The sequence below is a fragment of the Lineus longissimus genome, chromosome 9 (genome assembly GCF_910592395.1).
Source record: "Lineus longissimus chromosome 9, tnLinLong1.2, whole genome shotgun sequence".
NCBI lineage: Eukaryota > Metazoa > Nemertea > Pilidiophora > Heteronemertea > Lineidae > Lineus > Lineus longissimus.
In genome coordinates this window covers 12,834,163-12,860,655 of record NC_088316.1, presented here as the reverse complement: position 1 = coordinate 12,860,655, position 26,493 = coordinate 12,834,163, and the positions used below count along the sequence as shown (strand labels likewise).

Here is a 26,493-nt window from a genome sequence, read left to right as displayed (position 1 = left end):
GCTGAGGATACCCTTTGACTAAATCTGATTGAAAAAGACACGGCCCGACACTAATACTTTTTTGCCCCAATGTATCCTCGAAAATACCAGCTGCCGATTCGAACGATCCTCGGTAGTATCCGAACGCCCGAAATCAGTATGTGCTGCAGTTCGAAAAGTTTGGGTGCGGGGTATGATAATGATAATAATGAAAATGAAAATTTCGACATCTGTACATGGATGATTAGATTACAAGAAAAGGAAGAAGAAAAAAAGAGAAAACTGCGGCAGATTCACCGGGAGTCGAACCCGTGACCAGCCGATCAACAGTCAAACACTCCTAGCGCTGAACCGTCAAGGCGTTCATGCCAAATGGAGATATGCGGTATGCAAACGAGCGCGTCGCAATTGTGACGATGTCGCGGAGGTGGCAAAGTGATTGACCGAAATAGTTCCAAGTAATCGTATATTTCGATAGTTGTACAGATTTTTCTCAACATATCGTATTTATGTACCTCAGTGATATAAAAGAGATATCATTGCAGTTGATTTAACCGTTTGAATGGGCTTTTTTAAAAGTTTATAAAAATCGAGGTCAGCAGGGTCAGAGTCAATCAATCAATTGTTTGAAAGACTCCGGCTGGGTCAAAAGAAATAGTTGTTGGCCCCGATGATGTCTGCATTATAGCGGATTTACACCCCAACCGTAAGATTTGCTCTCGTCACGTCATGAGCATGGGGTCATCTCGATTATTTTTCGGCTCATAAAATCGCCAAAGATCCATCTGCGCAAGGAAACTAAGTTCAATGGTTGACCCTCGATTTTTTTTTGATTTTTGTGTAGCGTAAGCAACTGTCTTTCATGGGGGAATGGTCACTGTAAGAATTATTCAGGAAGAAATGTATAATATTTGGGGGTTTTCGTGATTGTCCGGCCCAATTGGCAATATTACATTTGGGAAAAACTCCCTAACGAGACCTTAGGTGGCACTGAGGTGCCATTACCACTAGGCCATGGGACGAGTGGCAAAAATGTGTCTAGAAAAAGGATTCCGTTTGACAAATTAGCGGGCAAATTGAAAACAGTCGTTTTTGGGTAATATGGGGGTGCTGATTTCAAAAATCAATTTTTCTCCCGCGTAAAGTTGCACATTAAGTCAGAAATGAGACCCTTAATAGGGCCTAATGGTCCCAAAGTAGGGGTCAAAAAGTTGATGTCATCGAAACATGTCAAAATGGGTATCAAAATGAAGGTCTATGGGGTAATTTAACATTGCATAGTTTTTGGCCCCCTTAACGAACCGTGGGACCCTCCAGGGAGGGTTAAAAAGGGCAAAAGTGGTAACTTTGACCCTGTCCCACGATCTTCATATGGATAAAAACTGTTTTATTTGACAGTAATCGTATAGGTTGTCGTCATGGGTATCTATGAAAAGGTCTTTGTGAGTACTGTCGAATAAAACAGTTTTTATCCACATGCAGTGCCCATGAAGCTCATGGGAGGCGGTCAAAGTTTCCACTTTTGCCCTTTTTGACCATCCCTGGGGGTCCCACGGTTCGTTAAGGGGGCCAAAAACTATGCAATGTTAAATTACCCCATAGACCTTCATTTTGATACCCATGTTGACATGTTTCGATGACATCAACCTTTTGACCCCTACTCTGGGACCATTAGGCCCTATTTTAAAGGGTCTCATTTCTGACTTAATGTGCAACTTTACGAGGGAGAAAAATTGATTTTTGAAATCAGCACCCCCATATTACCCCAAAACGACTGTTTTCAATTTGCCCGCTAATTTGTCAAACGGAACTTCACATTTTTCACACTCGTCCCATGGCCTACACCGGCAGATAGCCAAATGCATCGGGTCTGTGAAGTTGGCTCCCAGTTCCCAGTTCCCAGTTCCCAGTTCGTTATTCGTACCCATTTTGAAACATGGTGTGTTTGGGTACGAAATGGGCTAAGCATTTATCCCGAGACTCCGATTTTGAACGAAACGACTGGGGGCGAAAAGGTCATGGAGCGAAACGACCGGCTTTCCTTTGGAACGCGCCTTTTGATTGGTTGTTTGTTTCAAAACTCATTCATTTGTGGCTGGCCGCGAATAGCATGAATTGTAAATATTCAAGAATTTTTAGTATTTTACTGAAATACGCTCGTTAGGGTGAATATAAATGCGCAACAATTAAATGACACAACAGAAGGCCTAGGCCGAGTTCGGACAATGCCTGGAGACACGACGATCCTTTGTTGAAGGTAAGGTGAAACGCATATGGTTGGCACCAAAATAAACTTCTTCAAATTCGCGTAAGACCTTTTAATGCAGTTATGCCTTCCACGACTCTTAACATCATACATTGCATACATTTGTAGGCTACATTTGATAAGACAAGATGTCAGATCACAACCTGTAGGCCCCTAGTTGAACTGTCATTACTTGTAGACGTAGTCAATTGGCCATGACAGGTTGTGGGCAGCTTGAAATTAAGTTCGAACTTACTTAGTTACTATTCTCAGTATATTCATTCTCGTTTTAGTTTTTCTTAGAATAAATAGAAGGTTTCAAGATGTCTGAGACAACACGACCAGTTTATGATGATGCCGACATGATTGTGGAAATTCCTCTTACTCCCGGTGGTCTGGGGGACATTAGGAAGAACTTGGCATTGGACTTCACACATCAACCCGCTGTCAACATGGTCAAGGAGACAAAGCCAGACCTACCCGGACATGAGCATATGAAAGTTTATCTCCGTGTTCGCCCGTTCATGGAACACGAGTTAGAAAACAATGAAAATCAGGTAAATTAAAGTTGTGTACATCTTAAGAGTAGATATGCTCTTTTCTATGCATCTCTCCATATGTGGAAGTGATGGTTCAATCAATTTGCTTTAGTAATATAGGGAGGACAGAGCCACACAACACAAATACTGATGATAGAGAAGAACATGGAATTCTTCGGTGGTTTATGTTGGGTATTCAAGAAATCGTACCATATTTTTGTTGCCAATTCTCATAAAAATATGTTTTGACAATCTTTGTAAATACATGTAACTGTACAAAAGCTTTCTTGAACTGTTTTCTGAATATGTTTCGGTGCTTTGAAATTCAGATAAACAGCAAATATCAATTAAACATTGAGGTGCTGATTGAGGATATTCATGTCACTTCAGAACACCATCCACCAAGACACAGAGCATACTCTGACTGTACATGCACCGAAGGACTCTGTCACTTTCAAGAACACGGCTCATGGTTGCGCCAAGCAGACGCATAACTTCACATTTTCAAAGATCTTCAATGACACTGTGCAGCAGAAGGGTTTCTTTGAAGAGACGATGCTCGGCACTGTTAAGGATTTTGTAGATGGACAGAACTGTCTCATGTTTACATATGGTGTCACTGGGTCTGGAAAGACTTATACTATTTTGGGTAAGTACACGCACAGAACTCTCGCAATCTCGTAAGTAATTCTGGTTTGCTTCAAATTACTATTGTTGAAATAAGTTTTAATTTTTTTCATCTGTCTTAGAAAAGTGGCATGACTTTCCTGATTTACTTGTGAAAAAGGCCCACTCTTTTTATCCTTCTAAACCATGGAGCCTTTCTACGGTGTAAGATTTTTGATGAGTTGAAACACCCAGATTTGAATGATTTGGAGATTTCAAGACATGTAAGATGTGTTTGACCTTCTCTCTTTAGGCAAACCAAATGATAGCGGCATCTTACCGCGAAGCCTGGATGTCGTCTTCAACAGCATCGAGGGCAAACAATGGGCGTCCATGTCTCTCAAGCCGCACATGTTCTGTGATGTGATCGCCTTGAGTGAGACCCAGCAGGAAATCGAACAGAAAGTGAAAGATAAAGTGTTTAGGCTATCGACTGAGGAGGTGAGTAGCCATTATACAAGCTATGTCATGTTTTTATCGGCTCAGGAAGGCTGACACCAGCCAATTGCTTTGTTGTAAGTAAGGCCAGGTTTAACAGAAACCATGAACTTGGAATGAAAAGTAGGCTGCTGTTTGCCCTCTGTCTGTACAAGAACACTTATGTGACATTCACCCTCAAATGTCAAGTCGTATCAATGTTCCACAAGTAGTTGCTCATCTGCCAGGATCTGCGGACATCTCACCATAACAAGAATAAGGACTCTACCTTACTTCTCCGACTAAAGCCTTGCCACTCTATGCCGAGTGAAATCTTAAATCACACTTTCCAGTGCCCACGGCCAAAATGGGCACCCTGTTGATTTTTCAATTCAAAGCCTATAGCTGAAGTAATGCTTGCCTAATGTTTGCTTTTTGCAAACTTATATGGTGTATTGTACATGAAGACGTGAAACAGAAGTTTTTTGTTGGTTGCAGCTCTGGTGAAGTTTGTTCGAAGCAATATTTTCTTGAATCATGGGAAGCTAAACATGTTCCTGTTGTTAACAATTTGTGTCTTTGCCTAGGATGTAGATATGTCGACGATGATGGGTGAGGAGATGTCAGATGTCTCCCGCTCAACAGTCAACATGACAACAGGCTCCCTACCTTCACTCACCCGGGAATCGACTGCTAAATCGCTAAACGCACCAGGTAAACTAAAGATGCTTGTCACTAGCAGTAAACATGTTAAAGAGGTCAACCCGGCTGAATGTAATGCAGAAGAGTCAGCTGACTTGCCATCTTTTACAATGAAGTTGTATTATCTATGACTTCTCCTGTTCGAATGGTTTGACCTCAATGTTCCAGAGTGTGACGTCTGCTTCTGCTGTCCACAGACTACAATCTAACAGAATTTGACCAGACTCTGGCCAGGCTTTCTACCGTGTGGTGATTGAGTGTCAGTCTTCCTGGTCAGAGGAGCCACTTTCCCATCGACAACAAATAAAAAATGTTGTGCCTTTTGTATACCTGAGTGTGACAGAGCTGAGGCAGAGGGGTTTTTTAGAACCCAGCAATTCATAGCTCTCTGTGTTTGATGGGTGCGTACAGCACCCAGGAGCAGTGCTGCTACCTGCCATTTACACCAAAACTGCACTCAAACCTGACGTCGATAATCCTCGCCATGATGTATGTGGCTGATCACTCGTCTCTATTTTGCAGGTGACAACACACAGGTGCAGCTTGAGCAGTTATTTGAAGATGCAAAACATCGTGACCGTGAACAAGCGGCCATTGATGTGGAGGCGCAGGGTCAGATCCGCTTTTCCATCTGGGTGTCGTTTGCCGAGATCTACAACGAATACATCTATGACCTCCTCGATCCAATCCCCAAGAAGAAGACATCAAGGAGAGCCGTCCTGAAACTTGCCTCTGATAAGACAGGTACTCCGTATATAAAAGGTAGGAACCGACTTGCAAGAATTCTCAGATGAGTATTATGTCATTATCATTATCATTGTCATTATGGTCTCCACACTACAGTGGAGACTATATTGATATCACTCAGGTACTAGGTTCTTGTTTCTTATTCTTCTTCCATGAACATTTATGGAGGTAGTCCAGCGAAACTGCTGAATACACCGAAAATCAAACACCCCAGTTCCATCAAACTCAACTTGATCCATGGAATATTGCAAAACGATTTTCAAAATTCGGAACTTTTCGATGACTTTGAAGCATTTTTATGCTCCGATTTTCTGATTTGTTTGAAAATCTCCTAAGCGATTCTGGTGACATCACTTAAACCCGAGTTCAATCCGTGTGTTGGCATTCTCATATTAAACAGTTAACTCGGCTTACTCGGTTCACGCATGCGCATTTGAAGCCAAGGCAGACCATTGATAGATTGGTTCCCGATCGTCTCACTAGGGCGTATGAGACACCCTGTAGTCCTAGTAGTCCTTATATCAATGTGTTTGGTCGCCTGATGCTTGTAGCGAGTAGTGTTTTGGCATGTCTAACGTTAGTGCATTTCTATAGACTATAGTATAGGCCTAGTACATGCCCATTGACGTCGGACCTCGAGGCTTTGTAAAAATGATATACTTTCGATTGTCGGATGATCTATTTCCGTACATAGTAATTTCTCCGCTCTCGTCATATCCCCCTCCCCCTCTACGCATATGGATACCATCATCAGGTACCACTGCTTCCTCCACAATCCTGGGTTCCGTCAAATTTGCTGGTAGTGGTAAGCAAATTTCTCAGTCTAGTTCTGTTGTTGTTTTTTACGATCATAATTCTAATAGCTTCCTCAATCACCTGCTGGCCAGGCCAATCATTCAGTGCAATTAATAAATATTACATTAACAATATCTCTTCATTTCGATTTAGTTCTTTAAAAGGCCTGCTCATGAATGCCCATCCCTTTATGTACAATCAGGTGACTCTTGATATCAATTGGCTCTTATCAAAATACAGAGACGACAGTTTGTATTCATGAGCAAACCTCTTTTTAACTTTCACCTAAGTACCAGCTCGCCCCATTTTAGAAGCCAACTGATGAAATGGAATAGAACACCTCCAACATTCACATCAACTCAGATTCTCATTTGGTAACAATTCAACACAGAGATGGATGGTCCCTTACAAATCGAATAAAATCTTCCCACATTTCCATCCTTGACCTCTTCACTGAACTTTCCCTTTCCATGTGGAGACCATCAAATTTGCTGTCAAGCAAATTTCACAAGTCTAGTTTAAAAAATCATTGCTGTCGTTGTCTTTAATAATCATCATCATTGACATCATCAATCCTATTTCAGAATTAGCTGTTTCAGTATTTCAATTGATAGTAGTTGTAAATGTGACCTGTTTGTTTCCTAGGCCTGAAGTGGATCCATGTGACCACTGCTGATGAAGCATATAAAGTTCTAACTATTGGTCAGAGGAATCTCCAAACAGCCTGCACCAAACTCAATCAGAACTCTTCACGATCTCACTGTATCTTCACCATGAAGTTGTTACGTGTTGTTGACAAGGAGAATCCCAAGGTTGCTCGCGTCAGCATGTAAGTATCGATGGTTGCTTGTGGAGGCCCGAGGAACCACAAAATACACAAATCTGTTGCCTTTCAGTGGGCTGTATGTTTGCAGTGATGCAAAGTTAGAAAGTGTGGAACCTTGACATTAGGTTGTGTGGTCATTGATTGTGAATGAATTGAAGAGAAATAACCTTGTGCAGTGAAGAAAGCTGTGTGAATCACAAAATCCTGTGTATACTTTCTTCCATGATCTCCAGAAAGTGATGGCATATTGTATGTGAGGCATAAATGAACCGTGTACCTCTTGACTGCTATCGTTCTGGCCAACATTGAATCACTGACAATAGCCTAACTTTACTAATCAGTACAATTTGATTGCAGGTTATCATTCTGTGATCTCGCTGGCTCCGAGAGATATAGCAAGACTCGAAGCACCGGTGAACGTTTACGAGAAGCAGGCTCAATCAATCGATCTCTGTTGACGCTTGGTCAGTGCATCGACATCCTGCGCCACAATCAGACTCACAAGTAAGCAGCATCCTTTTCAATCTTTCTCATGGAAATCTTGGTTGGGATTTATCGTGACAACTGACGCAAATAACTTATGTATGTGCAATTATCACTGAGTAACTCAAAACTCACCCAATGTGACCGTTGTCAAAGAGAAAGGTCTCATTTGAATTAGAGAATCTAATAAAGGAAACTTTGTCATTGAGTTGAGCATCTAATTGCAGAACGAGCCAGAGGATTGTGCCATTCCGTGAAAGCAAGCTCACCCGCCTCTTCCAGAACTTCTTCTCGGGTAAAGGTCGTGCCTCGATGGTGGTTAATATCAACCAGAATGCAAGCATGTTTGACGAAACCCTTCATGTGCTCAAGTTCTCGGCGATCGCCAAACAGGTAGGTTAGGAATGCGAGGTCAGTGACTGATGTGGTGAAGAATGGCATGGAGTGTGATGGTCACATGGCTCTCTTGGCGCCAATGACATGAATAGCTGTGTAACATGGCCAAACCCAGCCCTGGGTGGAGAATTCTGGCCATCTGCACCTGGATTGAGGAGAAGTTATTCATTGACGAGGATCAACTTGGACAGAAGACGCAGTCACTGGCACACAAAGCTCTGATAGATCTCCAAATCTCGCAGTGCAGAAGGAGCACCCATTCATTTCTTAAGGTCTTCCACAAGTATTATAGAGCATATCGTGTCTGCCTCCTAGGTGACCAGTGTTCAGAAGGAAGAGAAGAAACCCAAGAAGTTGATGTCTCTGTCCATGGGTCCTGATGGTCGTGCATCTGTCGCATGGGCAACTCCAGGTGAGTAAACCTAGTTTACAGAACATAAACCCACCAAACCCTTTCATTGGATATGGATATGTAGTGCCCAAGAAGGTGGGTAAACCTAGTTTACAGAACATGTACCCACCAAACCCAAGAAGGCTGTCAAAGTGGGTTTTTGTGTTGATTCGGCTCAAAGCATTGGTCATGGCGATAGTGCATTAAGGAATGCATTGATCCTCCTTCATCTCAATAACACACTGGGGCAGTGTTTGGTGGCTCAACACAACTCAGAATGAATACATTAGATGTTGGAGCAATGCATGTTTGACCTCAGCAGCAGCAGCAGGTTATTGAGTTGAATAGATTAGATGTTGGTGCAATGCATTTTTGACCTCAGCAGCAGCAGGTTATGGAGTTGAATACATTAGATGTTGGAGCAATGCATGTTTGACCTCAGCAGCAGCAGGTTATTGAGTTGAATAATAGATGTTGGAGCAATGCATGTTTGACCTCAGCAGCAGCAGGTAATGGAGTTGAATACATTAGATGTTGGAGCAATGCATGTTTGACCTCGGCAGCAGCAGGTTATGGAGTTGACCATGATTTGGTGTTTGTTTGTCAGGTTCGATGCAGCGTTGGATCGAGGAGGAGGATGAGGAGAAGCTGCAGACAGTGGATGAAGACGAGGAGAGTCAGTTTGAAGAGGTTGCTGAGGAGAACAATCAGGTGAATCAGGTACAGTTAGCAATTCATAACCCAAGAGACCCACTTAAGTAAACATACAGTATCTCGGCTCCAGCAATATCCTTAACTATACATGTTTGGTCGGTTCTCATCTTCAGAAACTCATGGATGTCATTGAGAAGCTGCGAGACCAACTGAAGCAAGATCGGATGAAGATGGCTATGATGGAGTTGGAAATCCGTGAGGAAGTCTGCAATGAGATGGCATCGCAACTCGTGAAGATTGAACAGGATTACAGGTGAGGTGGACACGTTACGGCTCGGTCAAAGCAACGAGTGTTCTGAGGTGGACACGTTACAGCTCAGTCAAAGCAACGAGTGTCCTGAGGTGGACACGTTACAGCTCAGTCAAAGCAACGAGTGTCCTGAGGTGGACACGTTACAGCTCAGTCAAAGCAACGAGTGTCCTGAGGTGGACACGTTACGGCTCAGTCAAAGCAACGAGTGTCCTGAGGTGGACACGTTAAGGCTCAGTCAAAGCAACGGGTGTCCTGAGGTGGACACGTTAAGGCTCAGTCAAAGCAACGAGTGTCCTGAGGTGGACACGTTACAGCTCAGTCAAAGCAACGAGTGTCCTGAGGTGGACACGTTATGGCTCAGTCAAAGCAACGAGTGTCCTGAGGTGGACACGTTACGGCTCAGTCAAAGCAACGAGTGTCCTGCAGTTGTTCACCGTGCATGGATCAAACTTTCTGCTGTTTAGACTCACTTTGCCATGTGATTGGCATTCACGAGTTTTTGGGGGCGGGGGGGGGGGGGGGGGGTTAGCAGAGGGAAAGCCATGTGTTAGGCATGAGACTCTGATCATGACATATGAAATGACTTGGTTCCAGTGATCGCATGGAGGAGCAGCGATACCAAGCAGAGGAACGCGCTGATCAGAAGCTCAAGCTCTACATGGCCTCCATCAAGAAGACACGCAAACGAGCCAGACTCGACCGCTTCCAGGACGATGACGATGAATATGTCTCCACTGTCGTACTCCATCAAGAAAAGGTCAAAGTTCAGGTAAGGTCATATTACGGGGGTTTTTGCTGGGAATGGGGAATTGGACCTGTTTAAAAGTGTTTCTATGACTCTCAAGGAATGGTAATGTGTATTACTGTAATGTGTTGATATATGTATAATTGCTTTTTTGGTGTTTACAACTTTATGTTATTTGTGTTTCAATTGATTATGGACATATCTCATTGTGCATTGTTGTATTAAAATCTCTAAAAATGGCATTCGAACGACTAAATTTGGAATTCCAGGATGAGCACAAGACTGTGATAAACGTGAGTGCACGTTGCTATGCATGGCATGCTGAATGATCAGACCTTGTTACCTCGCTTTCCCCATCTGCGCTGTTGTAGATGGGCTTCTTGTTTATTTTATGTTTGTTGATATGTCGAGTTGATGCAACGGACGAGGCTTAAATCTTGGGTTGCATGGTTTAATGTATTGTAGCTCAACCTGTTTAAAGGAAGTTTGCTGCACTGAGATATAACTGAAATACATGTTTAGACCGCATTCAACTTAAAAAGTGCTCATGCTGTGGTGTTCTGGGCCTTGCTAACAAGGTAAGTTATACCAATGGTGTGGCTAGAACCCTGTGTTCAGAGGGGACATGTTGATTTCACCTCAAGTGCCTTGTGGATGGTTAGCTGTCTGACTTTGCAGCATGGTATCCGCCCACTAACAACAACTCATTTGTCACTTATTCTAGGATCTTGAAAACGAAAAGAAGTCTCTCCAGGAGCAGTTGACGAAGACACGCTTTGAACTTTCAGCGGCCAAGCAACAGTTAGAGAAAGGGGTCACGGTGAGTTGTCTATATTATCAGCCTTGTTTACACTCATTGTAATCAGCTATCTGATCCCTTGTTATCACTCATTGTAATCAGCTATCTGATCCCTTGTTATCACTCATTGTAATCAGCTATCTGATCCCTTGTTAACACTCATTGTAATCAGCTATCTGATCCCACGTCAAGTACACCAGGGTTATACATGGATATAAATACTTAAAAGCGTCAGATTATAATAAACATGTCTGACTCTGAACCACATGGATATGTGCTCAAAATCTCCTTGGCAGAAATGGCTTTGCTAGGCTGTGACAGGTTCCATCATGCTATCATCCACTGAATGATTGTGTACCTTTGCTCACAATGAACAAGAGAAATATGGTAGCCACCAGCTCCAAGGCTTTTTTCCTCATCTCTTTCTTCGATATGTCCTCAAGTACACAAGTGACCTTCTCTCAGGATGAACCTAAATACTCTATATTCCAGTTTGAGAAGTCTGTCTTGCTCAACGACAGTTCCGACATCACCAACAATGAACTCATGGAAAACATGGCTCAACAATTGGAAGACAGCAAGTCGAAACTATCTCAGCAGGTAGGCACTTATAGACCATGGAGTGTGCCCTTTTGAAACGAGCTGTGAGCGCTGACGGTTTGGCAGATAAGAGAGAATAGCAAAATCTGCCAAAATGAAGCTTTTAACAGTGGTTCAGAGAAAGTGGCGTTCCATTCACTTATGGCGTTCTATGTGCTTATGTCAGTTCTAGTTTAATTGCTGTTTTAATTGATTGATTGATTGATTGATTGATTGATTGATTGATTGATTGATTGATTGATTGATTGATTGATTGACAGATTGATAGACGGTGCTGATGTAACTATTATTAACTTCCAGGAGGAGCAGATGATGCAGCTCAATGACATGCTGACAGAGGCTGGAGACATGTTTGAGATGAAGGAGATCGAGATCGAGAAACTCAAGGCAGTCATCCATGATGATGAGAGAAGGATAGAGTCTCTGGTATGTAGCGTTGATTGATGGATCTGTCATCCATGATGATGAGAGAAGGATAGAGTCTCTGGTATGTGGCCTTGATTGATTGATTGATTGATTGATTGACACCTGTCATCCATTATCCTTATTAGCCATGTTACCCCTGCTTCTTCTTCCAGAATGAGACGATGGAAGACCTGAGGCGAGTGGCTGTTGACAGCAAACAGGCCATTGAGGAAGCTGAGGTGAATATGAAGGCTCAAGATGATACAATCAGAAGACTCCAAGCTGAGCTGACGGAGCGGGACAATCAAGGTAGTACCCATAATGCATTGGTGGTGTCAGGTGAGGCGATGACGTCAGATGAATGCCGTGTGACATCCTCACAGGATTTCATGCCATTTCAGAGTGAAGCTTATGCCTGTCTAACCGGGGGCTCTAGGAATGTTAAGACAGAGAGGTCTGCCCATACAGACATTGCCAGTCAGCCAATTCTGGCCAGTCCATGTGCCCATACAGACATTGCCAGTCAGCCAATTCTGGCCAGTCCATGTGCCCATACAGACATTGCTAGTCCATTTGCTGCAGTAAACAATGCTGCCATGTTACATGTATTCCAGTCCAGTCGATTTGTAGATACAGATGGTGCCATTGGTAAGATCTTGGGTAGTCCACATGCTTATATTGGCAGTCCATGTGCCACTAGAGATGGTGAGGATGGGACATTACCACTCGCTCCAAGTGCTGATACAAATGAGTTCACTGGGCAGTTTCAGGCTGCTCCATTCACTGACAGACGCAGGGCCTCTCAGAGTGAGCTGCTGCATGAGTCGGTCCTGAATGAATCCCATGAACCATTGATGAGTTCCACCAAGCACACCATTAATGAAACAGAGCCGCAAGATGACATATCTCCCCAGCGGGTTGAAGAGACATCTCCCGGCCAAGAGCAAGACATTGTGGCTGACTATGTGGATGCCATTCAACATTTGACTCCAAGAACAAGTGAGCGACGTCACCCAAGACCTGTCATTAACCCAGGCCTGTCAACTCCACATAGTGCTCGTCGTAGGTCAACCAGAAAGTTACCGACTATCAATCCAACCATCGTGGTTACGTCACCGGAATACCATCCAATGACGCCGCGTGAGTTACGTGCCAGAGCAAAGAAACCGTGGCGAAATCCTGTGGAAACGATCAGGAGTGCTCTTATGTGTTCACCATTTGCCTCTCCGCGTCAGAAAGGACTCTTGAAGCCATCACATGCTTCTCCCAGTGAAACGCCAAAAGGTCCCAAACCAACCAAATCCAGTTTGTTACGTCTGCAGAATTCCCCGCGGCAGAGTAAAAAAAAGATGCTACCAAGTAAAACATCAAGAAAGTCTAGTGTCACAACACAGTCAACACTGTCGAGAAAGATCTCAAAGAAATTCCGTGTGTTGACTTCACGACGGAGGAGTAGTAGTCAACATTTGAAATCGTGCAAGTCACGGCGCTCTCTATTGCTAGCGCAGATAACCAAAAAGGCGTATAATACACGGAAGGCATACAATACGCGGTCAAAAGAAAAACAGCTGCTGAGGGTTTAGTCGGAACTCTTTCTGAACAAACATGGATAGAAGATGGTGCTACCCCATGTTGTTTGTGTTGACCACTGGTCCGTCTGTCATGACATGACATTGCTCCACTCACTATCATGCACAATCTTATAATTCATTTAAAATCATGAGAGCAAAATTTGAGATTCATTGATATGGTTTTACACTTGCCACAATACCATTTTTGGTCCAATTCATCAGAACATTTTGTGACTGTTTTTCAATTAGTAAGTTATCAGGCAATGGAATCTATGGTGTGTTCAGTTTCGGAAAACTTAGTTAACATCTGCTGTGTTGATTGAGTACGACATGATATTTTCAAGAAGTGGATTGACTCTGCATCTACATGTCACTAACTGCAGTATAATTTCAGCAGACTTTGAATGAAAGGCTGGGCGAACTTGGTGAATACTGTAACCTCCAACACTTATGGCAATAAGGCACATCCCCCCCGTGTTGACGGCACCGCTAATCATCTGACATCAAGTTATCACCTGTTGTTATTACCTTCGTTTTGTTGTCTAACCTTGTTTCTTTCTTATATCAAGCACTTATATAATCAAACTTTAAGACTGTCTGGCAAAATGTATATTTGGTGGCATCATGATCATTATGGTTTCTTATCCCAAAGTGGTTCTGTTATCTGTGACTTGCTGTTCAGGAGTTGCAAAGTTTCATTGCTGCTAATCAGCTATGGCTTCATGGAAAAACAACTGGGCTGTTTTGCCAAATGGGTCTCATTTTATCACTTTTTCGTTGGCTCACTCTCACATTAATTAAATCACCAAATCTCTCAACCATCTGAAGTCGAACAATTGGATGTTGATGCCAATATTTGACTTGGTGTGATGTTTCTAATAACGTGCTTCTGAGATGTTTGACTTGATGTGATGTTTCTAATAACATGCTTCTGAGATGTTTGACTTAATAATAAAAAATGATAATAAAAATTTATATAGCGCCGCTTAAAAATAAATTGTCAGCGGCGCTTTACAGAGATAAAACCATTTTGTACATGCATAAAAAGGTGAGATAAAACAATTACCCAAAAGCTTCAATAAAAATTTGAGTCTTGAGTGATCTTTTAAAAAATTAAAAATAATCGATGGCCCGCATCGTTATTGACAAAGCATTCCAGAGTCGTGGGGCGCAGACCGCGAAGACTCTATCCCCGGCCGTAACCTTTTGGGCCCGCTTCCACTCCAGAGTTGGAGCCGAGTTTGCCCTTGTCCTGAGACTTGGCCTCTCGAGTGGGACCTGGAGATAGTCGGGGCCTGCGCCCTGCCCGGCTCTGAAAGCAAAAGTAAAAATTTTAAACTTTATACGTTGTTGGACAGGCAGCCAGATGGTGTAGCACTGGAGTGATGTGGTAATATTTTCTGCTGCCCGTCAACAACCTCGCTGCTTGGTTTTGTAGCTTTTGTAGTCTATTTATTTCATAGGCTGGGAGACCATGATAAAGTGAATTACCGAAGTCTAGTTGGGATGTGATAAAAGCATGCACAAGATTGCCTAAGAGATCAACAGGAAGGTATTGTTTTACAGAGGCAATCTTGCGCAAGTAAAAGAAGCCCGACGAGACAACCTGGGAGATTTGTTTATGAAATGACAAATGACTGTCAAATAGTACACCCAGATTGCGCGCAGACTCGCTAGTGACAACTCGAGCACTACCGACTCCCAAACATACATTGTCCTTCACCAGTTTGGCCTCCTGATGAGGTGACCGCAGCAGCAGGAACTCGGTTTTAGACTCGTTTAGTTTAAGCTTGTTCTCTGCCATCCAAAGGCAGACATCATCAAGGCAGCTTTCAATTCTATTGATGATCTGGGCTAGTGACGCAGTGTCAGAGAAGCTGAAGGCATGCCAGACCTGGGTATAATCAGCAATAAAATGGCCGTCCACGAGGTGACCCTCGCCAACCTCCGCCAGTGGATCAGTGTAGCACGAGAAAAGCAAAGGGCCGAGAACGTTGCCCTGCGGTATGCCATGCTTCAGATCATGAATATCAGACAGGCTGGTACCGACTTTAACCCTGAACTCACAGCCTCTTAAGTAAGATTCAAACCATGAAAGTGCATTGCCCTGGACACCAAAGACATCTTTGAGACGCGATATCATGATTTCGTGGTCAATGGTATCAAAGGCGGCAGATAAGTCCAAGAGAACCATTGCACAACCCTCCTTTTTGTCAAAGCTCTGAAGGACACTGTTAGTGATAGATAGCAGGGCAGTCTCCACACAGGCCGGAGCGGTAAGCCGACTGATGCGGATTATACATTTTACTAGCTGCAAGATGGCTGTGGAGCCTGGCTGCTACCACACGTTCCAGAAGCTTTGAAAAATATGAGAGGTTGGAGACAGGCCGGTAGTTCTTGAACTCGGACTCATCTGCCCCTTGCTTCTTCAAAATGGGTGTAATCACAGCTAGCTTCATAGTGTCCGGGAATTAAAGATGGTAAGATGTTAGGCAAAACGTCCTTGAGGAGTTGACCTGGAATAGGATCCAGCATGGATGTTTTAACTGGTGTTGACCGAATGATCCCCTCCAGCTCAGTTGCAGTAGTTGGCTTAAAGTCCGACAGAATCACACGAGATTTTCTGGTTGTTTGTACTGACAGTTCTTGTACCTGTACACAGTTGTCTAGCTGTTGGCGTATTGTCACTATTTTATTGTCAAAAAATCTGTTTGCTCGATCCATGTCCTTTGCGCCGACTGAAGAATGGGATGGCCCATTGGAGTTACGGGTAAGATCAACGAAGGCGTTAAAGAGCTCACGCTGGGAGTTGCATTTGTCAGACAGTTTGGTCTCATAGAATGACTGTTTTGCCTCTTTGATGGCAGCGCTGGTTGCTTTCACCTGATTTACGAACATTTCCTTGTGGACCGTCAGCTTAGTTGAGCGCCAGCGAGATTCAAGTCGCCTACGTAGTGCACGGGCTACGAAGTCTTCCTTGGTCATCCAAGGATCAGGCTTACGCGATTTCGGTTGACACTTCCGCTTTGGGGCATGCTTATCCAATGCACGAATGAGAGCTGCATTCAGGCTATTTGCTGCATCACTAGCAGCAGTCGGAATGTGTTGCTGAAACGAACTGAGGACGTCCTGCGAGAGTTCTTTCGAATCGACACTTTTTATATTCCTTTTTATACTCCTTGAGGAGTTGACCTGGAATAGGATCCAGCATGGATGTTTTAACTGGTGTTGACGGAATGATCCCCTCCAGCTCAGTTGCAGTAGTTGGCTTAAAGTCCGACAGAATCACACGAGATTTTCTTGTTGTTTGTACTGACAGTTCTTGTACCTGTACACAGTTGTCTAGCTGTTGGCGTATTGTCACTATTTTATTGTCAAAAAATCTGTTTGCTCGATCCATGTCCTTTGCGCCGACTGAAGAATGGGATGGCCCATTGGAGTTACGGGTAAGATCAACGAAGGCGTTAAAGAGCTCACACTGGGAGTTGCATTTGTCAGACAGTTTGGTCTCACAGAATGACTGTTTTGCCTCTTTGATGGCAGCGCTGGTTGCTTTCACCTGATTTACGAACATTTCCTTGTGGCCCGTCAACTCAGTTGAGCGCCAGCGAGATTCAAGTCGCCTACGTAGTGCACGGGCTACAAAGACTTCCTTGGTCATCCATGGATCAGGCTTACGCGATTTCGGTTGACACTTCCGCTTTGGGGCATGCTTATCCAATGCACGAATGAGAGCTGCATTCAGGCTATTTGCTGCATCACTAGCAGCAGTCGGAAGTGTTGCTGAAACGAACTGAGGACGTCCTGCGAGAGTTCTTTCGAATCGACACTTTTATATTCCTTGTGACAATCTTTGGAGGCCTGAGCGTATGTTTTTTAGTGTCAAAACTTTTTTAGTGTCAAGACTTGATGTGATGTTTCTCATAACATGCTTCTGAGATGTTTGGCCTTGAAGTGATGTTTCTAATAACATGCTTCTGAGATGTTTGACTTGATGTGATGTTTCTAATAACTTGCTTCTGAGATGTTTGACTTGATGTGATGTTTCTCATCACATGCTTCTGAGATGTTTGGCCTTGAAGTGATGTTTCTAATAACTTGCTTCTGAGATGTTTGACTTGATGTGATGTTTCTAATAAACATGCTTCTGAGATGTTTGACTTGATGTGATGTTTCTAATAACATGCTTCGGAGATTTGAGAATATTTTTATTTAATGTGTCTTTCTTCAAAATGTTACGAAAACAAAGTCTGTTTTGATCAAACAGTGTAATCGATGACCTGTTGATCGAGGTTTTCACAAATATCCCCTGTAGGTTGAAGTGGATACGGAGAAATGTTCAAGAGCGTTTAATCGTCGCCAAAACGTCTGGGTTTAGACGTGACGGTTACTTTGTCAATAGTGATTGAGTCTCAATCGCAAAACAATCACATGAAGAGATTGGATGCTGTGATAAAGATGTTATCAATGTTTAGTAATATTTCCTGGACAAAGCCCCTTAAACAATTATAGCCTGTAAAAAAAGTAGGACTTGGTGAGTATGTTGTTTGTTTCCTGTAACAGCCTGCTTTCCATTGATCACCAGATGATGAGTTGAGGACAGAACTTCTCAAGCTTATCTGGTCATCATCTGGGCAGCCAGCGACGCTTCACTTTGAACACATTTATTCCTATTTTTAATTGAGCTGAAGCATTTCCATCCTTTTCTTCTTTTTTAGTGTCAAAACTTCAGAAAGCATCCTCAGCTAACGAAACACAAATAAGCGACCTCCAATGTACGATAGATGCCTTGGCAGTCAAGTGTGAAGACCTCCGATCACAAATAGAAATAGAAAAATGTGCCTATGAGTACGCCAAAGCCAAGTCGTCAGATTCTGATGTGCAAGTGTCAGAAACGTTGAGGAAGTACGAAGCTGAGAAGCTGCAGCACTCCGAGGCGACTAGGAGGATCAGGGAGTTAGAGGCCAGGCTGGAGAAACCTGAGGGCGCGTTGTCGATTACTATCATGGAGACAAAGCGAGAAGATCTAGAGAACGAGTTGTTCCAGGAACGAGAGGAGCGCAGCCACGTGGAGGAGAAGATGAGACAGTTGGAGCAAAAGATTGCTGAGTTAGAGGCTGTGACGCGAGCTCCTGTAGGAACTGGAGCGGAAGTGGATGTGATGATTGAGAAACTTCGACAGGAGTTAAGCGGTGCCAAGGGACAGGTTGACGTGGCCGATTCCATGATAACAGAGCTGTCATTGAAGGTGAAAGAGCTGGAGGGTGCACTGGAAGCAGCTGAGCTAGAACTCTCCATGACGAGAGATGAGAAGTCTTATTCTGAACACAAAATATCTGATGTTCATGTTCAACTAGTTGAAAAGGAGAAGTTATCACAGGAAACGGATGATAGGGACGTTCTGATTTCACGCATGAAGGTTCTGGAAGAGGATTTACAAGAGTCTCAAAGAGTGAGTGAGCAGAATGCCTCACTTGAGGTGGATTTAAACAACCTGAAGACAAAGTTCGGCCTACTTGAAGAGGAGGTGAGGCAGGCAAATATCGAAAAGGCTAATATGCTCACTAAGTTGGAAATGTTTGAGGAAGACTTTGAGAAATGTGATGAAAGATTGACGATAGAGATGAAGCAGAACACAGAGTTGCAGACGTCATTGGAAGGATTAAAAGCAGAACTAAATGGGGTGAATGAGAAGTTTGCGAGGGAGGTGAACTTGAAGGAAGAAGTGGAGCGTGGGTTTGAGAAGTTGAAAGAGTGTCAGGAGCAGACGGAGAATAAACTCTTGTCGATGGAAGATCTTCTTGCTGATGATAGGAAACATGATGAACAGACGAGAAGTGAACTTGAAGCAGCTAATAATAGGAATGTACGGTTAGAACAGGAGGCACATGATCGGGGCATTCAGAGCTTGCAACATAAAGAGGAGGCTGCTGTTAAGATTTCTATCCTCCAGGCTGAACTAGAGAAAGCTAGGACTGAGGTGGAAAAACTGGTGGAAAAGGAGGCCGAGAAAGTCAAAGGATTGAAGAAAAAGATCAAAAAGTTAAAAGCAGAGTTGGAATGCGTTCCAGCGCTGGAGAAGGAGCTTGAAGATGCTCGTGTGCAGCTTGCAGTGTTGCAGGGAGAAATCCATGATGCAAAGACAGAGAATGCAACAATGCGATTGGCAGCAATGCAGCAGGTGAGATTGGAGTCTGACAAGGCTGCTGGGCTACAGAGTGAGGTCGAGGAGATACGGATGCAAACTGGAAGGCTGGCAGACTTGGAGAAGGAACTGGAAGACTCGGCAGGCGAAGTTGTTGAACTCGAGGAAGAATTGAAGATTGAGCTTGGTAATGTGAGTCGACTTGAGCAGGAGTTGAAAGCCTTGCAAGTGGAAGTGGAGAGATTGAGAAATGTAAACGAGGATCTTGAAGGGGCGAATAAAACGATCCAAGGGCTGAAGAAAGATTTGAATGATGCTAATCAGAAAGTGAAGGTAATCGAGCAAGAGTTAGAGACGGCATCGTCGCAGAGCTGCAAGGTGATGGAGTTGGAGAGTGAGTTGGAGGGCCTCAGGACTGATACTCGTAAAGTGGAGCGCATGGAGGTGCAGTTGGGTGAGACACGGGTCCAGGCAGAGCGGTCAGAACATTTGGAAGAGGAGCTCCGATCGGTGAAAGAACAAAATGAAAAGTTCAAAAACTTGGAAGGTGAATTAGATACAGTGAGAACACAGTTGCAAACATTTGAAAAAACGAAAGAGGAATTGCGGTCTGCATTGAGTGAGTTGATGAGTCAGGAGGATGAGTTGGAGAGCATGCAGGCAGAGTTGAAAGATGTTAAACAGGAGTTGAAGTTGAGTGTAGAGTCTGCTGGTAACCTGGAGCAGACGCTAACCGATGTGAGAAAGGAGAAGGAAGCCATGTTGGCAGACGCACAGAAGAATTCCCAAATACAGGAGGAGTTATTGGTGACGCAGGTTGGAGACTTGAAGAGCACTAATGCTGCCTTGGAAAGAGAGAAGGAGGACTTGTTGGTGAAAGTAACGGAATCAAAGAGGAAGATTAGTGACTTACAAACCGATATGGACTCCGATGCTAAACAACACTTGGAAAGTACGGAAGTGATACGGAGGGAGAATGAGTTGTTGCTGAATTCCATTGAGAGTCTCAAGAAAGACCATGAGTGTGTTCTAGGTCAGGTTCAGGTTCATTTACGAACTATTGAGGACGTTGAGGCCAGCAAGGTGACCTTGACAAAACAAGTCGAAGAATGGGAAGGTACTCTTGCGGAGCTCAGGACAAGAATTGCCGAGTTAGAGTCATCGCTGGAAGAAACCGACGAGGAATTGTCACGGCAGTCGATGAGTAAAGAACGTGCGGAGGAACAGCGTGCTCAGATGGAGGCTCGTTTGAAGAAGTCACAGTCACGACTTGAGAAGGCCGAGATGACCGTAGTTGACGTCATCAAACATCGTGAAAAAGCCGAGGAGAATGTTGAAAAGTTACAAAAAAAAGTCAGCGGGTTAACTGAAGAATGCATCGAGTTGAAAGGTCAGATTTCTGAGGCAGAGGTACTTGAACAAAAGGTGCAAGATTTAGAGGCAGAGATGGAAAAACAGATAGCACAGTTGGGAGCGGAGATCGGTGACAAGTCGTCAGAGGTGGAGTGTCTTCAAGAAAAGGTCAAGGAATTAGAGGCCGCTGCAAATAAGCAGACAATACTAAGAGAGGAATTAGAGGCCAATGTGGAAGAGCAAAGAGCACTGAAGTCCGAGGGTGTGCTGGCAATTGCTGACCTGAAACGGACCCTAGAGGAACAGATATCACTGCAGTCAGAACTTGAACAGAATCTGACAGAAAAGGTGAACAATTTTCAAAGTCAAATTTTTTTTGGGACAGACCGTGTTTCTTCATTTCGAGCAGAAAAAAAACAAGTGAAAAATATTTTTGGATTTAGAAATTTTTTCATCTTTCAGAGTTGGGTTAGGGTGAGGGTCATAAGTTCAAAATTCTGAAAAATAAAGTCTAAATTTTTTGGGACAGACAATGTTTCTTCATTTTGAGCAGAAAAAAAAAATAAAAAAAAATATTTGGACTTAGAATTTTTTTCCAGAGTTGAATTTTTTCATAAGTTCAAAATAGTGAAAAATTTTCAACGTTAAAAATATTTTTGGACTGACCATGTTTCTTCACTTTAAAATTTTTTTTCATCGTTCGTTGTTGAATTTTTTCATAAGTTCAAAACCAGTCGAAGCATTTTGAATTTGCCCTTTGCCTTATTCCATTCCAATGATTCCTAAATCTGGTACACTCCTACAGTAGGCTCATTCTCCTCTCCCTCTCTAGGCTCTCGAGACCATCGCCGCCTTGAAGCAGGATCTGCAAGAGGCCAACTCGTATATCACAGAACAGAACAACCGCCTCGACTCTCTCGAGATTAAGTTTAACTCGCGAGAAAACAAGAAGGATGCTAGTCTCCAGGAGATGTGTGAGAAACTCAAGGTGAATCATTCATGCTCGGAATCTTTTTATCTTGTTGGTGCACTATTCTCGTGATGAGTAGTCAGTCTATCCTTGAGTTAGCAAATAATTCAAATCAGAATCGCATGGCCTTGATGGTCTGAGGAGGAATCTCATAGCCAAGTGGGCTTCACTCCTGGGCTCTCCAGAATAAAGCTGATGATGATAATGACTGACATTCACTTTATTTTGTAATGGCTGACATTGTACTGTGCTGAATAACAGTGATAACAAGACAAATACTCTTGAATGTCATGTGTTGACTTGACGGTGATTTTTCCTTCAGCATGAAGATCAACTGGTTGGTCGCATCAAAGAACTCGAGGACAGACTCACCGCTGCTGATAAAGGTATGTATGCCATCGTTAACAAACTTCAAAATCAATTTTGCCTGTTTTGGTCTATGTAGTCAATCCTTGGGTTTGAGGCTTTAGCAGATTAATCAGGTTCCCAACACAACACCACATCACACACTACAAAAGAAAACCTTTCCACCATTATTTCTTGGGACATGGCACACATGCATGCTGGGGGCTGCACCGAGCAGGTGGGTATTTGAAATTGACCATGAATTATTGGAAGTAGTTTCAACATATGAATACCTATATTCTCGTCTCAAGCATGAAGTCAACAACCTGGACAGAAATATGCTCTTCGTCCCCCAGTGCATGACTATCGCTTGCACCTCGAGGCTGTTTGCCAACTAGCGCCCTCTATCTTGCTTCAGCTACTGCTGCCTTCCAAGCACAAATCGTGACACTGCGAGAGCTTGCTGCCGAGCAGGATGCTGAGAGGTCTGATCAGGACAAAGCCCTCCAGGAGGTACAAGCCGAGAAGGAAAAAATTGATAAACAACTCAAGAAAATGACAAAAGGTAAAAAAGGTTCTTGTGTTGGTTAATGAACTGTTGGCAGTGTTGCGTGATGTGTAGTTTCTTCCCCAGGATCATTGGTAGGCTTTGTTACAACATTAGGCGGCTCGCATGTCACCAAGTTACTTAGCAAAATGTTAGACTCATGCGCCGCCCAGCCACTACGTTGCCCAGTTCATATATTTGCTTTATTTTTCAGAAAAAGTGAAGTTGATGGTAGAAAAAAAAGCGCCAGAAATAGACACTCTTGAACAGGTAACGGTCAACACTGAAATGTTCAAAGTTTTTGTGAAATTTCTTGAACTACCTAAAAATTGGTGCAGATATGCATGGCCTATTTTTCTTTGTCGTGTTACCGTTGATTCTAACGTTGAGAGGTGTTTCCCTGTGACATGGACGATAATACTATCATCAAGGTGGTGGGTTTTTCATTGGAAGTTGAACTGGTTCACAGATATTGAGTAAGGATGTTGTCCGGTTTCTCAGTTAACAATATTATGATATAACTTGGCTGTCATAGTGGTGACTTGCCTCCTTTGATGGTACCTATCTCCTGATTAATCCTCGTTTCAAAGAGAATTACCTACAGGAGATCAAGAACTTGTCCGATCAGGTAAGCAGCCACGAGACATTTTTTTCATGTACCACAACGTCTGCTCTGCGCCTAATGGAAGAAAATGTTCTTCTGGTGCAAGTCTCTGAGGCCTTGATGTCTTGTTAGTGTCCGACTCCACTGCAGCCAGAAACTTGCCTTCAATAAGAGGTCCCCTAAAAACACCTTTTCAAAGCACTTTGAGCCATTATCAAAGCGCTTGGGAATAGTGATAATTAGTGCTTCAAAGCACCCAGCTTTGGCCAAGGTCAAGGTACGCATGAACAGCAAGCTCGAACAGTCTCGACCTTGTCATCAAGGGAGCCTGTGTAGATGATGTCATGATAGGAAACTCAGCTGGTCACTGACTCCTGTGGCACAGTCTTATGACGTTGGCTATGACAAGATCGACACATGCAAGATGTTGTTGCACAGGTTGACAGAGTGGATTGCTGGTCAAAAAAGACATCAGAATCATTCACTGCACAAGCTCTAGAGGCTGCAGACCTTCTTTCCTGCAGAAGTCTCTCGGGGATCTCTCAAGCAGACCTGCACACATGGTTTAATATCCTACCCTATGCCTGTGCAAGATATAATGTCATCAGTACTGTACAACTTTCAGTGTGAACCAGTCTTGATCGAAAGTCAAAGTGGAGGCATTGAGAACATTGACCCTGCAGCATCAGGCATTGGCCCCTCAATCCTTGACATTCCAATGGAGAGTTTCAGCGGTCAGGGGAATAAACCATCACCATCTCCTGAGCCGGTGAAGCGCATGACACGCGGCAGGTCCAAGAAGAAGCGGAGTAATGAGAGTGAGGTAAGCAGACACTTGGTGAAGTGTTTACATCTGGCCCAACTCCTGCACTGTCTGACCAATATTCCTTGGCCAGCTCGTTTAGGTCAGGCAGACAGTTTAGCTGAAGCATGTTTTGTCAGTGTGGCAGACCTCTCGGCACCAACACCTCCTGTCTTCTAGCTGTCACTGTGACTGTCATCACAAGATGCTCGCATCACCTTGCCAAAGGCGTTGCTGTAAACGGTGCACCCAAAAGGCAAGTTGATCTGGTGCATTGTTCAATATCTCTTCAAAGTGAACATTCATAACAAGTCAAAAACCAACCAAATCATCGAAATAAAGAGTTTTCCCTGATCCATGAAAATGCCGAGTAAATAAAATCGTCACTAGCTTCTCTGCTATTCACCTCATTCTCTCTTTACAGCAGGGGGAGGAGGAACCAACTAAAACAACAGCCATACGGAGAAGACTCCGCACGATTACCACACCGCGCCATTAGTCGTTGGTCGAGTCTCAGTCAATGCAACTCAAGATATTGATATCTTTCAATGAGGTTTTTGTTCACATTGCAACATGACATTGGGTCTAGGACATGTTCCGTGACATTAGGTCTAGGACATGTTCCGTGACATTGGGTCTAGGACATGTTCCGTGACAGTGGGTCTAGGACATGTTCCGTGACAGTGGGTCTAAGACATGTTCAGTGACATTGGGTCTAGGATATGTTCCGTGATATTGGGTCTAGGACATGTTCAGTGACATTGGGTCTAGGACATGTTCCGTGACATGTTCTGTGACATTGTACCTCAGACTGCATTTAACTGAAAGTCTTCGAGGAAGTTTGTAAGCTATTGGAATGTTTTATCAAGCCTGCTTTCATTTCCAACTCTGTTAATATTTAACTCTCGAGGAGAAAACTAAATATTTCATCTCTGTGTGAGACTGCATTTAACTGTAAATCTTGTATAGAACAACTTTGTAGATATAATCGTGTATGTTTAATGAATGATTGCTTGAGCTCGCGTGCCTGGTTGTAACTTATTGCCTTTCAAACATGCTAACGTTCAGCTAGATACAGATTTCTTGTTAGTGTTTGAAAGGGCGGGCCTATCAATTACATATTTGGGATACACCCAGCTAAACCTCCAGAAAACACTTCGGGGGGCCAGAAATTTATTTGGGGGGGGGGGATTTTTTACTCTCATACCATTGAACGGTGTATACTTTCTGTTATTGAGAGGCCTGAAGGGTGAGCTGTCCAGTTCCTTTGTGTGAAATTGAGTAAACTAGCCTCTGGCATTTTGTAAATCATGTGGTGTATTGTGTCATCTTTGCATGACGTCGCCAGCATATTATTGTCCTTCGCTACTTGTCGTGTTTTATACATCTCGTCATGATGCTAGTCACCTCAGCTAAAATAGCCCTTACTTGGTCAGTCCCAGGTACATAAGGTACTTCAGGTACATGGGTTGTATCCATGGTCAGGTTGAGCCAGTCCCAGGTACATAAGTTACCTCAGGTACATGGGTTGTATCCATGGTCAGGTTGAGCCAGTCCCAGGTACATTAGGTACTTCAGGTACATGGGTTGTATCCATGGTCAGGTTGAGCCAGTCCCAGGTACATAAGTTACCTCAGGTACATGGGTTGTATCCATGGTCAGGTTGAGCCAGTCCCAGATACATAAGGTACTTCAGGTACATGGGTTGTATCCATGGCCAGGTTGAGCCAGTCCCAGGAACATAAGGTACTTCAGGTACATGGGTTGTATCCATGGTCAGGTTGAGCCAGTCCCAGGTACATAAGTTACCTCAGGTACATGGGTTGTATCCATGGTCAGGTTGAGCCAGTCCCAGGTACATAAGGTACTTCAGGTACATGGGTTGTATCCATGGTCAGGTTGAGCCAGTCCCAGGTACATAAGGTACTTCAGGTACATGGGTTGTATCCATGGTCAGGTTGAGCCAGTCCCAGGTACATAAGGTACCTCAGGTACATGGGTTGTATCCATGGCCAGGTTGAGCCAGTCCCAGGTACATAAGGTACTTTAGGTACATGGGTTGTATCCATGGTCAGGTTGAGCCAGTCCCAGGTACATAAGGTACTTCAGGTACATGGGTTGTATCCATGGTCAGGTTGAGCCAGTCCCAGGTACATAAGGTACTTTAGGTGCATGGGTTGTATCCATGGTCAGGTTGAGCCAGTCCCAGGTACATAAGGTACTTCAGGTGCATGGGTTGTATCCATGGTCAGGTTGAGCCAGTCCCAGGTACATAAGGTACTTTAGGTGCATGGGTTGTATCCATGGTCAGGTTGAGCCAGTCCCAGGTACATAAGGTACTCCAGGTGCATGGGTTGTATCCATGGTCAGGTTGAGCCAGTCCCAGGTACACAAGGTACTTCAGGTGCATGGGTTGTATCCATGGCCAGGTTGAGCCAGTCCCCAGGTACATAA

The 26,493-nt window shown here is 43.7% G+C and overlaps 1 protein-coding gene across 1 annotated transcript; it reads left to right on the top strand.

The window, feature by feature from the left end:
- Nucleotides 1-2,087: 2,087 nt before the first annotated feature.
- Nucleotides 2,088-25,749, top strand: LOC135493481 (kinesin-like protein KIF20B). Its single transcript, XM_064780849.1, has 24 exons — nucleotides 2,088-2,236; nucleotides 2,518-2,781; nucleotides 3,154-3,412; nucleotides 3,683-3,870; nucleotides 4,434-4,560; nucleotides 5,071-5,310; nucleotides 6,736-6,919; nucleotides 7,274-7,420; nucleotides 7,627-7,792; nucleotides 8,111-8,207; nucleotides 8,794-8,906; nucleotides 9,014-9,153; nucleotides 9,748-9,922; nucleotides 10,623-10,718; nucleotides 11,190-11,297; nucleotides 11,598-11,723; nucleotides 11,876-12,011; nucleotides 17,992-21,119; nucleotides 21,604-21,759; nucleotides 22,064-22,127; nucleotides 22,505-22,651; nucleotides 22,848-22,903; nucleotides 23,863-24,060; nucleotides 24,464-25,749. The coding sequence occupies exons 2-24, from the start codon at nucleotides 2,548-2,550 to the stop codon at nucleotides 24,536-24,538; spliced, it is 6,360 nt and encodes a 2,119-aa protein (XP_064636919.1). The 5' UTR covers nucleotides 2,088-2,236; nucleotides 2,518-2,547; the 3' UTR covers nucleotides 24,539-25,749.
- The last annotated feature ends 744 nt before the right edge of the window (nucleotides 25,750-26,493 follow it).